At 45.1% G+C, this 15,544-nt stretch overlaps 1 protein-coding gene across 3 annotated transcripts in view; it reads right to left on the minus strand.

Annotated features, from left to right (window-relative positions):
• Nucleotides 1-15,544, minus strand: part of SSH2 (slingshot protein phosphatase 2) — a 218,674-nt gene that overhangs the window by 37,191 nt on the left and 165,939 nt on the right. For all 3 annotated transcript variants that reach the window (XM_038759596.1, XM_038759597.1, XM_038759598.1), the window contains 2 exons: nt 10,087-10,151; nt 3,088-3,209 (listed from right to left, as the gene is read on the minus strand). In XM_038759596.1, coding sequence (XP_038615524.1) covers nt 3,088-3,209; nt 10,087-10,151 — 187 coding nt within the window. The remainder of the gene's footprint in view (nt 1-3,087; nt 3,210-10,086; nt 10,152-15,544) is intronic.

Raw genomic sequence — 15,544 nt, forward strand, 5'->3', positions numbered from 1 at the left:
CTCTGATTGGATCCATATCAGGTCTTTCTCCCTCCAATAAGTTTCTTTTTCATAATTGTCTTGTCTGGTCTGATGCTGTCGAGTCGTTTTCGACCGATAGCGACTCCATGGACATATCTCTCCCAGAATACCCAACTCTCCATCTGCAACTGTTCTGGTAGTGCACCCATATAGGACTAGTAAAACTAGCTATCGGACTTGCGGGGAGTTTGTGGAATATATTAGTAAACATTCCTTTTTTTTCTTTTTTTAAAAAAGGTATTTGTTAAGTGCTTACTACGTGCCAGGCACTGTACTAAGCGCTTGGGTAGGTAGGGAAGCAGCGTGGCTCAGAGGAAAGAGCCTGGGCTTGGGAGTCAGAGGCCAAGGGTTCAAATCCTGGCTCTGCCGCTTGTCAGCTGTGTGACTTTGGGCAAGTCACTTAACTTCTCTGTGTCTCAGTTACCTCATATGTAAAATGGGGATTAAGACTGTGAGCCCCACGAGGGACAACCTGAACACCCTGTATCCTCCCCAGTGCTTAGAACAGTGCTTTGCACATAGTAAGTGCTTAACAAATACCACCATTATTATTACAAGCTAATTAAGTTTGACATAGTCTCATTTTACAGATGAGGGAACTAAGGTACAGAGAAGTTAAGTGACTTGGCCAGGGCCACATTCACTCTGGCTTCTTAGTAAATCCAGACCAATGTTACACAGATGAGATCTGAGCCCTGATATACCTGTGTGCACATACGCACACATACACACGCACGCAAAACTGTAGGTCACAGAGTGCTGCCACCACCAAAGGCCTACTCTGTTTGTGGGGACTCGTGAGAATGAACTGCCCTGACCCAGGCCAAAGTTAACGGAGTCCTCCCTTCACTGCTTTGAAAGATAATCTTCTGGTGGAACTTCCAGGATGGAGCCTGGATAACTAATCAAAGGGAAATCTTATCAGGAGGCGGATGGAGGAGGGGTAGGGAGGAAGAGATCTGACCCTAGAGCTGACATCGACAACCAAAAATAGATAACCTACTGATCTTTCAGGGGCCCAGAAGTGGTGGTAGGGGCTACAAGAGGCTGGCAGGCTAGCCAGGAAGGCTCAGAGTGCCGTCCCCATAAATCACCATGACGGCTGGGCACAATGATGACAAGTTTCTAGGGATAGCCATTTTCAAAGTGCTAGTGTGGGTGACAGGATCAGGGGGCCTGACCACATAATGCTGGCCGGTGAAAAGTTCGTACAAATAATATGATTTCTAAACACCAAGTCGCTAATCCCTGGCTCAGTCAGCGGGGACTGCTACTAGTTCACGACTCCTTGTGGCACAGATCTCCCCCATCCCCCTCTCCCCCATCCCACTCTAGTCTTTAACCAGGAAGTCTGTGCTCTGAGGCACCTGGCAGGATTTCCTGTAGCATGTTATCTTGCACCGCGAAGATTTGCTTAGCAGCTACATTCCCCAGCCCTCCAAGCTTTCTCCGGAAAAGCAGATGGGAATAGGGCAGGCTCTTAGCCCTGAGGTATGAAGCCGTTTGACACCACAATGTCTTCAATCATGAGACCTACCGCTGGGCTCAGGACTGGAGTGTGCAACCTGAAAATCTTCCACACCAGGCCTGGGGCCCAAAGCCTCATGGACTCTTTAAATCTCAGAGGAAGTTGACATTTGTCAAAACATCTGACTGTGGCACGCTGGCAGCATTTCACTGGTTAGCCACAGAGAAGGAAAAAAAATCACAGACTGATGCCAAGTCAGGGAACCTGTGCACTCTGGACACATTAACCAGACAGTGCTTATGGGCAAGGCTAATTGGGTGACTCAATTAGTGTACTGGTGTGCCCTGAAGCCAACCCAGGCTGAACACTAACCCACTTGAGCATTCACTGGGAGGCAACTGCTTATTCAGCACTTTGTTTAGGGAGCCTGAGGAGGTCTCCTGCCACTGCTTCATAAAGACAGACACAGAGAAAGATCCACTTCCTCTGTAAGCTCGTTATGGGCAGAGAACAGTCGGTTAATTCTGTTATGCTGTACTCTTCCAAGTGCTTAGTACAGTGCTCTGCATAAAGTAAGTGCTAATAAATACCACTGATTGATTGATTCCTCACCAAACAGAAAGTTCTTACCATCAGCTTTAAAGCACTCAAACAACTTATCCCTCCTACCTTACCTTGCAGATCTCCTACTAATGCGTCACTGATGCTTCACTCCAACTAGTCACTGTACTTCAGTCTTGTCAATCTCACTGTGGACACTTTGTCCACATCCTCCTTCTGGCCTGGGACTCCCTCCCCCATCATATATGACAGACCACCACTCTCCCCGACCTTTAAAGACTTACTAAAATCCCATCTCCTCCAGGAAGCCTTCCCTCATTAAGCCCTCATTTCCCCTACTTCCTCTCCCTTCTGCGTCACCTTTGCACTTGGATCTATACTTTAAGCCCCTGATATTCACCCCACTCTCAGCCCCACAGCATTTATGTACATATCCAGAATTGCTTTACATTCATGTCTACCTCTCTCCTCCTCTACACTGTAAGCTCCCTGCAGAGAGTGAACATATGATGATGATGGCATTTATTAAGCGCTTACTATGTGCAAAGCAGTGTTCTAAGTGCTGGGGAGGTTACAAGGTGATCAGGTTGTCCCACTGGGGGCCTCAAAGTCTTAATCCCCATTTTACAGATGAGGTAACTGAGGCACAGAGAAGTGAAGTGACTTGCCCAAAGTGACAGCTGACAACTGGTGGAGCCTGGATTTGAACCCGACCTCTGACTCCAAAGCCCGTGCTCTTTCCACTGAGCCATGCTGCTTCTCCATATCATACCAAATCTATCTACTCTGCTGTACTGTACTCTCCCAAGCGCTTAGTACAGTGCTCTGCGCATCGTAACCGCTTGAAAAGCTCCACTGATTGAAGTGACACAGAGCCCAACAGTTTCCTTCAATGAACAATGGTGCTCCTACTTCATTTCCCACAGGAGTTTTTGAGAGTGATTCTCTCGTGCAGATGCTGTGAGAGAGGGGAGCTCCCTGCTGATTCACAGTGTGAATGAAAAGTTTATTTCATAGGGAGTTTCCTTTTCCCGTACCTGTCATTGGAGGAGAAATCCATTCCCAGAACGATGCTTTCTTCAGTGTCTTGCCGACCATTGGTCGATACTACCACCATATACCGAGTGCGGTTCTGATAGGTACTCTCCAGTCGAACAGCCTAGAGGTTAACAAGCAACAGGAAGCTCATTAGCTTTCAACTTTTGCAGAGGGGGCAGGAGCGGGGGGGCTGGATCACCCATGGCAACGTCAGCGATGATCACAGTTTCTACCTTGCTTGCAAAGAGGAAATGGGAGGCACATTTCCGCAGAACACTGTCTGAAACCGGTCAGCATGTACTATAAAAGGTTCGAAATCACATTGAGCAATGTGCTGGTATCAGCCCCTACGGGACTGCTAGTGTTTCTGGCCAGCTTTAGCCTAAGGTCCATTATTTGAAAAGTTTTCTTTTTAGCTGTGGAAATGGTTCTAGTTCATTAACCTTAAAAGAAACACCTCTATATGGATCATATGGCAGATGATCAACAGATGATCATAATGGCACTTGTTAATTGCTATGTCATGAGTAGATACAAAATAATCAGGTTGGGCACAGTCCCTGTCCCATGTGGGGCTCACAGTCTAAAGGGGAAGGAGAATGGGTATTGAATCCCCATTTTACAGATAAGGAAACTGAGGCTCAGAGAAGATAAATGACTTGGTCCAAGGTTACCCAGAAGGTTAGTGGCAGAGTCGGGACTAGAACCCAGGTCTTCTGACTGCCGGGCCTACACTCTTTCCACTAGGTCATGCTGCTCTCTCATTTCCTTATTAATTCACTCAGCTCTATAAAGTAGGGGTTGTGCTCCTGAAGGATTCTGTGTGAAAGAAGACTCGTATTGTATTCTTGCCTTAACCAACACTGCACGCCTGTGCAAAGCCGTTTTTCCCCAACACGCATCACATCATATCCAGGTACAGGGGTGCTATTCTTAATCTGAAATAGCATTCCATCCAAAACACGTGCAATGGCAGAACTGTCGGCACTATAAGGCATCCTGATCCTTTAAAGCCAAGGGAGTATGTTCTCAAAGCAGAATCTGTTCAGTCCCAAATAACCCTGCTTTTGGTGGAACAGGGCAGAATTCCTCCCTATTATTACCTGAAAAAGGGGGAACTGGGTGAACGAGGGGATCCCTCAAACACTGCCCCATGAAGCAAGATCAATCAACAGAATTTACTGAGTTCCTCTGATATGCCAATACTATGCTAAACGCTGGGGGTAGATACAAAATAATCAGATTGGACCCAGTTCCTGCTCCACATTGGGCTCCCAGCCTAAGAGGGAGCGTGACTAGACTGTAAACTCCCTGTGGACAGCGACCATGTCTATCAACTCTGTTATACTGTACTCTCCCAAGCGCTCAGTACAGTGCTCTGCATACAGTAAGTGCTCAATAAATACGACTGACTGAGCGGGAACGGATGAACGCTCTTGGATATTTGAAGCTTATCTCTCTCCTCTAGACTGTATTCTCCTTGTGGGCACGGAAGTTGTTTCTCAACTCTGTTGCACTGTACTCTCCCAAGGGCTTAGTATGGTGCTCTGCACACAGTAAATTCTCAAATACTGTGGTTTGATCTCTCTTCCTGAGCAATGTTCGAGAGATGCACTAGTCAACCCAGTTCCCCTTTTTCAGGGTATAAGAGGGAGGAGTTCTCCCCCACTCCCTGTGTGCCAACGTGAGCTCGTGTGGCATGCACAGAGAGCTAGATCCCCAGGACAGACCGGGAATCCAGCTCCATACTGGCTTGTGATCCTCCCCTCTGCTCTCCTCCCCTCTGCTCTCCTCGAACAGCAGCACGCCCGTCTAAACTCCCTGCTTGCTTCTCACAAGAGCTGACACAACAAGAATGCAATCCCAGCATCCTGCTGCCAAATATACAAGACACAGAGTTGTACTTGCTGACTGGATGTTCCTGGAGTCTGTATCACATTAATTCAAGCAAAACACATTTAAGAGAAGCCAAGAGGCATTAAATCTCCGAAGGGATTTGATGAGACTGTAGATTAGCCAGAGTGAGCCCAGGTAAACTGCAAGGAAGAACATACACCCGCTAGCCAAGTCGGTGGTTTGTGATGATGCATACTTGGCTCCACAGAGGGGAAAGCAGTTTCTCTTGCACCAGAGACAACTACGGCTTTTTAACATTCCCAGAAACACAAAATAAAATGGAGGGTGTGGGATTATTAGAGATGATCTCAATTGCGTTTTATCTATTAACTTATGTTTGCTTGGGCTGGTTCTAATCTAAACCGGCCCCTCCTCCTCTCTGCTCCCTGAGTTTCCTCATTGCAGGGCTTTCTGAAGGGTTTAGTGGCTTTTGCCTGTTTAGGGCCCTGTGGATTTCTGAATTGATAAGGTTCAGGAGTGAACTCTGTGGAACTGATCTGCTGGGGACAGAGGCACACCACCCACTGACGCTTGCCAAACAAGGGGCAATTAATCAGCTGAGCAGAGCAGGTAATAAAAAATAAATCTTTGGAAGTCATATTTGATACCAAGGTAGACAAATGGGTAGGAAGAGAGTTTTAACTGAGAGTGAGGCTCACTGACAGCAGTAGACATTCCATAATTAGAGGGAGGAAAGCTTTTATACTTAGACTCACTCAGCTCAATCAGTCAGTCAGTGGTATTGAGTGCTTACTGTGTGTGGAGCACTGAACTGAGCTCTTGGGACAGCACATCCGAGTTGGTAAAGCATGTTCCCTGCCTAGACCTCTCATTCAATCAGCATTTATTGAGGGCTTACTGGGCAGAGTGCTGTTCAAAGCACTTGGGAGACGACAAAGGAGTTAGTAGACATGAATCTTGTTTTACTGACTTTCTTCCCTTTTTTAATCCAAGGGTGTTGCCACAATTTATTCAACAGGTAGAATAATAATAATCTGTGAGATATTGATAAAATAGGATGGGATGAGAAAAATATCAATCTTAAACCCATATTTAGGTGGATGCTCTCAATAAGACTGGATTCACAGAATAATTACAGTCTCCCTGGTGGCTCTCCTCCTGGTGAGGACTGACTCTTTATTGAGGGGAAAAAAGAACTGACAAAGCCTCAGCATGGGGAAGGTCAGGTTCGGCTCATTCAGCTTCTTCCTACTGCAAAAATCTTTTGCGGGAACACACGAGGATTAAAGGCAAAGCAAGAGGAAGTGGCCTTGAGCTGTTGTAGCAGGAGGGACTGAAGTTAGAGCCCAGTTCTTCCTGACCATGGGGGTTGTTTGCAAACTGAATGGAATGAGATCAGAAGGGAAGCTCAATCACCTACACTGGAGCTCTTTGGAAACAAGGAAGATTCTCCTGTATCTGAGATGCTGGAGGTGAAGTCCTTTCAAACAGGGGGATGACTAATATGACTCTCGATATCTCTTCTATTTTGAGGAAATAAATTGAGACTGAAAAGTCCTGGGAAGTAAGCACAAAATGAGTGGGGGTCAGGGGTTTTCCTTATGCGGCTGGCCCCTCTGGGAGAGGATTACCATAACCTAATAATCTAATTTACTCTACTAAACCTATTTGAGTACCACTGATTAGAAGGGCAGCCTTTCTCTATGACCCCCTTAAAATCAGCCCTAAATCCCAAAGTCTCCAGGAACTGATGTAGAATACTTTCTTTCCAAAGAGACAGTGACTTAGAAGTATGTGACCTTCTGTGTACAAAATGTCTTATCAGCTCTTTTGAGCTACCCACAGTTAAGGCAGAGCATAATTTAGGATTCTAAGGAATGGTAGAATCAGTGAAATTGATTCAGTTATCCCATGGGGAAAACACATTTTATTCCTAAGTAGGTTCCTTATACAGGTTAACTGTGATTACATTTCAGAATCATCATAGCTTTGCATTGGAATAAGCCTTGATTTTCAATTGTCCATCCCCTATTTTAAGAAGCAAATGCACTAAGTAATCCCAGGCAGATGAGAATCCTTCTTAGTTTTCAGTACTTTCAGAGAAATTGATCAATCAATGGTATTTACTGAGAGCTTATTACGTGCAGAACGCTGTACTAAGCACTTGGGAGAGTACAATGCAACAGAATTAGCAGACATTCCCTGTCCATAATGAGTTTACAGTCCAGAGAAGAGCTTACAGTTTAGAAAGTGATTGACAATCTTCATGCCAACCAGTCCAATATTTTACATCTCCCCAAAAGTCTAGAAAAAATATTTCTTATATTCAACCAGAAGGCTTCATGCTGCAGTTTTTTTTAATGGTATTTGTTAAGTGCTTGCTGTGTGCCAGGCACTGTACTAAGCACTGGGGAAGGTACAAGGTAAATCAGGTTGGACATATTCCATAACTCAAGCGGATCTCACAGTCGTAATCTCCATTTTACAGATGAGGTAACTGAGGCACAGAGAAGTGAAGTGACTTGCCCAAGTTCACACAGGACACATGTGGCAGAGCCAGGATTAGAACCTAGGTCCTCTGACTCCCAGGACTGTGCTCTTTCCACTAGGCCACACTGCTTCTCAGTTTAAGATTGTTTCCTCGTGTTTTCTCACTGGAAGTTGAGAAGAGTTGACCACCACCCTCTGTCCTCTAGCCTGTAAAATCATTGCGGGCAGGGAATGTGCCTGCATATTGTTATATTGTTCTCTCCCAAGTGCTTAGTACAGTGCTCTGCACATAACAAGTGCTCAATAAATACGATCGACAGGCTGTTAGCCCCTGCCACAAAGTTGTGAAAAATGGACATTTGGCCACGTATGCTAAACTAGAATCCGCCCCATTAAACAACTAAATATTTTATTTTCAAAAACTCATGTAATTCATACCAGCTGCTTCTCCAGGTCACCTGGTACAACCGCTCCTCTTACCAACATCCTCTTCTAACAGCCTCAAATGAAGCATTTCCTGATTATGCTGCAGCCATTTGTGAACTATAATCTTGTTTGCTTTAGAATTTGCCAAGTACTGCAGCCTTTCATCATGCCCCTACATGTAATATTTATCTCTCTGGAGAGGAAACCACATTCTAAAGGGCCAAAGTCTAGACAGGAGGCTCAAGCAATCCACCTGAAAGTGGCTAGTTCAGGATTATGTAAATATGCTACCCTCCAGCAGCATCAATTTCAGAGTGAAACATTATTTTAGGGTCCGGCTCCCCAGGTGGGTGGTAAGCCCCTTAAAGGCAGAAAATGAGCAAACTAACTCTCAGTACCTTACTAAGTGCTTAGTACAGTGCTCTGCAAACAGTAGGTACTTAGTATTGATTGACTGATGGGGATTAAATTTGAAATTGGCTTTAGATGCAAAACTAAATTATGGAAGTTTCTTCTCTTGTCCGAATGAAATGATCACTGGAAGCAGTTCCTCAGTTTCTCCACTTTTCTGAGCTCAAGAAAGTTTTGGAGGCATTTCAAATTAGACTTGAGGGTGGGTTTTTTAAACACCAAAAACTTTCTGCCCATTATCATTTTTAACCAGGCTATATGATATCCATTAGTCCATGTCAACTAATCAATATCACAGTGACAATGGACTTAGCATAAGCTTGTCCTTCTTAGTCTTAATCACCCAGAATTTAATTTCTTTTAGAACTAGGCGAATTTCAAGTCAGGGACCTGTACCAGTTTGCATGGCTACTTTAGAATCATTTTCCTCATTTACTTGATTTTGCAAAAACCAACCCATATTTCACAGGAGGAGTTCAAATTCCAAATAGGAACTCATTCCAGAAAAAAGATCAAATTTTTTATAATTAATATTTAAATTTACAATCTCAGCTGTGTAAAAACAGAAGCTGTTTGACAATTTCTGTTTACTCTTGGGTCATTCAAAAAAATTAATATATAAAAACAGAGGTTCTAGTTGTCTCTCCAACTTTTAACCTTATGCAAAGTCCCAAGATGACAGTTTTAGAATTCCAAATTTAATTTGAAACAAAAGACCTTGCTTTGGTCTATAAAAGCCCCTTTCAGTTATAAAAAGTGCTAATTTGTCCAAAGTCAAACAATGTATTCAGTGATCTGGCTCAAAGATGACTCACTCAATAGTCTGAAACATAATGATTGTATGTGCAAAACATCCCAAAAGAACTGTAAAACGCCTTGATTGTCATTTCTAAACTCTGAATTAATTATGCAGCTTCAGCCCTCTCTTCTGAATTTACATTTTATAAACATAAAATAGCTGAAATTACACATTCCAGCTAAGAAAGTGAAGATTCAATTGCCAATTGAATGGGCCTAACTGCTTCCTTAAAGCTTGGCTGCTCCTCGGAGGGCGTAAGATATTTTGCCATCAAGAGGAACGCCCAATCCCCCAGAAAGATTATCAATGCAAAATCCCAGAGAGAAACACCGTGAATCTACCTTCGCTCTCCAGCACCACATAATGCTTATGGAGATTTCCAGGCCCAAGAAGACACTCTTTTATAACTCAGAAAATATTGAGGAATAGATGGAGAGTAACACTGGGCCAAGTTTTCGAGTTTTAGAGTACTAAGCGAACAAGCACCTCTCGGATAGAGAAGGCGGTACTGTACACAGAGGATTCGGATTGAGATGTTATCAGTGTGGTCACAGGCACGGCTCTGCCCCTAAGGGCCAACATATGGCCAGTAGTAGTCCGCAATCATGTGGCAAACACGGAAATGGCCCCGTGGCAGGGACCAAGGCTGCTACTGGCAGTCCGGGCCGATCTTTGACTCGTCTCCTGAGACTTCTGGTAGATGGAAATGCAGCTGAGGTTTGAGAGCCTGGTAGTGGGGGCTCCAGGTTTACATTCTATTTCAGTTTCAGAGAAAACAATCTCCAGTACCCTAAAACCTGATAACCAAAGAACCCCTCTAGGCCAGCTTATCTATAATGAACCAGAAACTAAAGCATTACAGCCTGTCAAGACAGAATGAAAGTATTTAATAGTTCACCTCTGCCTTGGAGAGAAAAGTGTGGCAGGAGAACTAGAAATCAGGTGGCTGCTTTAAACCCTGCTACCTGCGGTTTACAGCCTGAGTGACCTTAATGGGCTGCAAGCAAAAACTCACCAGTCTTATGCTGTCTTCTGGGCGAAGCAACAGGAACATGGCCTGCAGGTGTTGCTGAAGATCCCCTAGAAGACAGCCCCCCAAAAACGGTTATTAATGACAGTGAGGCTCTGGGGTCATTCAGACAGTGGCTCTTGCCCCCACCCTCTTGGAAACACAGGGAAAAGGGAAACCTTGTAGCATGGTTGGACTCCAAGCACTAATGTCACCTACGAGGTAAGGAGCATAACTACTAATTCTATTGTGCCCTCCCTCAAGCATCTAGTCCAGTGCTCTGAGCACAGGAAGTATTCAATAAATACTCTTGATTGATTGATGGCAGGGGTGGCTGGGTAGCCACCTCTCCTGGAAGAGAGGAAAGTTGCCCGCTGCCTCCTTCCAGCTCTAGGGTGGGAATGGATTATCTGGACAAACCCATTCTGGATAATCCATTTAGGGATTGGTAAACTCATTTATTTCTTCAGGAAACCTAGGGATGAAATCAGCTCATTTGTAGCACTGTCTCTGCTCAGCAGAGCATGGCTGTTAGGGAACCGGGGGTGGGTAAACTGGATTAGGGAGGATTCTCTTGCCTTTGTAAGAGGAGCCTGCTGTATTGTATGCTCTTTGAGGACAGGGATCACGTCTACTAACTGCTGTAATCAATAAATGGTATTTAGTAAGCACTTACTGCACTAGATGAGGTGCTTGGGAAAGTTCGATACAATAAAGTTGGGAGGCATGATCCTTGCCCATAAGGAGATTACAGACTACATTGTGAGACACACATTAAAATAAGTTACTGATATGTAAAGTGCTGGGGAGCTGAGGGTGGGGTGAATATCAAATGTTTAAGGGGAACAGATGATGAAGAGGGGTGGGCAGGTAGGGAAATGAGGGTTTAGTCAGGGGAAACCTCTTGGAGGAGTTGTGATTTTAAGAGGGCTTTGAAGGTAAGGAGAGTGGTGGTCTGTTGGATATGAAGGGGAAGGTAGTTCCAAGCCAGAGGGTGGATGTGGGAAGGGGTCGGTGGCAAGACAGATGAAATTAAGGAATACTGAGTAGGTTGGTGTTAGAGGAGCAGAGTGTGCAGGTTGGGTCGCAGTAGATCAAGAGCTTAAAACAGTGCTTTCCACCCAGTAAGTGCTCAATAAATACCACTGATTGATTGATTGAGATCAGTGAGGTAAGGTAGGTGGGGGAAAATTGATTGAGTGTCTTAAAACTGATAGCCAGGAGTTTCTGTTTGAGGTGGGGGTGGATGGGCAACCACTGGATGTTTTTGAGGCATGGGGAGTTTTGGACTGACTTTTTTTTAGAAAAATAATCTAGGCAGCAGAGTGAAGAATGGGGTAAAGAGGAAAGAGACAGGAGAAGGGAGGCCAGCAAGGAGGCTGATGCAAGAGTCAAGGCAGGATACAATAAGGGCTTGAATAGGCGTGGGAGCCATTTGGATGGAGAGGAAAGAACAGATTCTAGAGAAGCTGTAAAGGTAGAATCCAAATGCTTAATACAGAGCCCTGTGCATTTAAGCACACAATAAATACTACTGACTGACTGAAAGAAGTCCTGGACATGCATTCACTTCCCTAGAGATGAGATGCAGAACCAGCTGACCTTTTGAGGTCCCTGAGCTGTCTGATTTTTTGAGGAGCCCCAGAGCTCTGCTGATTCTTCTCCTGCTAGCAAAGCTTGGGCCGTGGAGAGCAAACTCCCTTCTGGAATATGGGGTAGGTGTCCTGCTTGCCTGTCTTCAGACCAGCTTTCATTCCCACAGTGGTGATTAATATTCCAAAGAGAACAAGTCTCTAGTGTGTATGCCTACTGAACATAGCCTTTTGGGGGGTTAAAGGTTACACATTGCCTCCCCCTGAGGCCTTGGGCCTTAAAAATAGTCAATTGTTCCTGGTTGCTTTGAAACTGCCTCCCTACTTGAATCCTCACCTTCTCTGGCTCATCCTGCATTACTGATGCAGGATTTCCTCAAGTTAATTCCTCTAAAAGGTTTTCCCATCCTCTCTCTTACAGTGGAAGCCACAAACACTGACCCTGACTGATCCCAAAGAGTATGGGATTTTTTTTAGTCGGGGGAAGGGAAGAGGGAGAGTTGACAATTGGACTTTGATCGCAGAGGGCATTTCATTCATTCATTCAACCAACCATATTTATTGAGTGCTTACTGTGTGCAGAGCATTGTACTAAGCACTTGGGAAGTACAAGTTGGCAACATATAGAGACGATCCCAACCCAACAACGGGGTCACAGTCTAGAAAGGGGAGACAGACAACAAAACAAAACATATTAACAAAATAAAATAAATAGAATAGTAAATATGTACAAGTAAAATAGAGTAATAAATCTGTACAAGCATATACAAGTGCTGTGGGGAGGGGAAGGAGGTAGGGTGGGGGGATGTGGAGGAGGAGAGGAAAAACGGGGCTCAGTGGGGGAAGGCCTCCTGGAGGAGGTAAGCTCTCAGTAGGGCTTTGAAGGGAGGATGGATTATGGATTATTATTGGTGGATGTGCGGAGGGAAGGCATTCCAGGTCACGGGGAGGACGTGGGCTGGGGGTTGGCGGCGGGACGGGTGAGAACGAGGCACAGTGAGGAGGTTAGCGGCAGAGGAGCGCAGGGTGCAGGCTGGGCTGGAGAAGGAAAGAAGGGAGGTGAGGTGGGAAGGGGCGAGGGCATCTTCGGGAAGTTGTATCTTAGGAAAACTCAACTCCATCCATCCACGTCCAGCTCTTATTTATGAAAGGTCTCAGGGCCCCAAGCCAAGTCACCCAATGCTGATGCAGCCATTGTTCACATTCAGGAACTCAAGGCCGTGGAAGTAATGATCTGCCAGGTGCCCCTTACAGCTGCTGATTATAAAAAAGAAAAGACCTAGAGTAAGCTGTTCAACAGGTTTCTCTCTTTTCTGGATACCGGGGAGGGGTCTGGGAGTCAGAGTACAGTTATTATTATTATTATTATTTTAAATAAAAGGAGTTTGATTGTTTCCTTTCATTTCCCCATAGCCTCCAAATTGCTCACCCCCAAAGGAGTTAGAAAACTTTCGAAGTGGAGTGAGTTTCGGCAGAGCGTCTCACTCCGTTCTGATGAGATGGATGCTCTGTTCAGCCCTGAGATGCAGTCTTTCATAATCAATCAATCAATCAATCGCATTTATTGAGCGCTTACTGTGTGCAGAGCACTGTACTAAGCACTTGGGAAGTCCAAATTGGCAACATATAGAGACAGTCCCTACCCAACAGTGGGCTCACAGTCTAAAAGGGGGAGACAGAGAACAAAACCAAACATACTAACAAAATAAAATAAATAGAATAGATGTGTACAAGTAAAATAAATAAATAGAGTAATAAATATGTACAAACATATATACAGGTGCTGTGGGGAAGGGAAGGAGGTAAGATGAGGGGGATGGAGAGGGGAACGAGGGGGGGGGAGGAGGAGGGAGAGAGTTTCATAACCCTGAGTGCCAGCAGCAGGAATGAGGTGAGGTGGTTAAAACTCCGGTATACCAAGTGGAGACAGCTGGGACCAGGGGTGGCTGGAATCCAAGGCTCAGGTGCTGCTCGTGCAACCCAGAGCCAGCTGAAACTACTCCATGTCCAGTTTAGTTTCAGAGAGGGAAGATGAAAGGGTAGTCAAGTCCACCACCAATGGCTTCTCCCCTTTCCCTAGGCTCACTCTGCCTCCCTTGCTGTCTTGGTTATGATCCATGCAGCTCACTTGAAGGATGGGAGAGAACCCTGTAGGAAGCTTTACACTCCAGAGGGATGCTCGGTTCTTGGAACAAGGCCAACAGGAAAATGTCCCACAGGGGAGAGCTACAGAGGCAAAGTCTGGGCTTGGCTGGGAAAAGCATTTTGTTTTTTTCATGGTATTTGTTGTACTAAGCACTGGGGCAAATACAAGCCAATCAGATTGGACACAGTCTTTGTCCCACATGGGGCTCACAACCTTAATCCCCATTTTACAGATGAGGGAACTGAGGCACAGAGAAGTGAAGTGGCTGGGCCAAGGTTATACAGCAGACAAGTGGTGGAGCTGGGATTAAAAACCCAAGTCCTCCTGACTCTCTGGCCCGTGCTCTATCCACCAAACTGCTTCTCAGTTTTCTCACACACCTTCTCAGTGTAAGGACTCAACTTTACAGCCCTCACTTTGTCCTGGAGAATTTATATTATTTTCCTCATAATTATCCTTGGAAAGGGCATGCTTACTATTGGCAAAAAAATATCTTTTTAGCATTTTAAATATTGATGGTTACTTGAAGAAGCAGGCAGTACTCCAGGTGAAAAGCTTGGGCAGGAAAGTGCTCATTGCGGGCATGGAATGAGGTTTACCAACTCTGATATAATGTATTCTCCCTAGCACTTAGCACATTGCTTTGCACACGGTAAGGGCTCAATTAACACCAATGGTTGACTGATTCAAAATGTAATTCCCACTCAGTCAGTTCTGGAACATCTGCTCAGGGCTTATTTGGTGCTCTTATAGTTCTCGATCCTGCTGTTTCCCTATCTTGTCCCCTGCTTAGCCACATTGCTCTGAACCAGGCCCAGAATAATGGTACGGTCTGGCCTGAGTGAGCTGTATTTATATGCACTGCCCGATCTGTTTGGGTCCAGACCACAAATCAAGATCATACAGCTGGTCTAAAATTTATGGGGTCTTTTTTTTTGGTAGGGGAGTGGAGGATGGGATAATTTCATTAACAAGCATCAAGTGAAACACTGAGGCAAGGAGAAGAAAGGCCCAGTGAAGCTAGAAACCCTTAAGAGCTGCTGATTCCACTTCTGGTTACATGCCCCCAAGAAATTCCCTCAGCGATTTGGCCAGACAAGCTGGATTTAAAACAATCCTCAAACCAGGCCTTTCATGCTCTCTTTCTTTTACTGCAGATGATTAATCCCCCAGAGCACACCAAAATACAGAGCTGGGCTGTGGCAGCTTCCCTCTAGGCGTGAAAATCCCTTTGGAAGATGGGGACGGGTGACAAGGTCAGAAAGCATTCACATCCTGGGGCGAACTATAAAAGGTTTTCTTCCTCTTGTGGAAACACTTCTACGCTTATACAATTTAGAAAGTTTCTGAGGAAGGGTACTATTAGGTAACCAGATAAATTTAAAACTCCAATCTGCTACATTTGCAACTGGATGAGGGTCCAATCAGGAGGTGAAATTGTCTCCAAAATAGCTGAGGTCATCTTGGCTGGAACCAAACATCATTATTCTTCTCAATGGGATCCAGTGTGTCTGGTTTTCACCTCTGACCTACATGCACGCTTGAGGTTTGGAGGGTTGAATACTCCCCTCCCAGCAACGGCGATTTCTTCTGTCCCTGTGGGGCACTAATCAAGAGAGCAGCCCAGTGCGCAATGGACAGCTTCTTTCCTACGGTATTGTTTGGGACGTCTCGGATAGGCTATTCCCAGACCGACATTTTTCTCGGATCTCCAGAAATGAAAAGA

This window comes from Tachyglossus aculeatus, chromosome 17, assembly GCF_015852505.1.
Source record: "Tachyglossus aculeatus isolate mTacAcu1 chromosome 17, mTacAcu1.pri, whole genome shotgun sequence".
Lineage (NCBI taxonomy): Eukaryota > Metazoa > Chordata > Mammalia > Monotremata > Tachyglossidae > Tachyglossus > Tachyglossus aculeatus.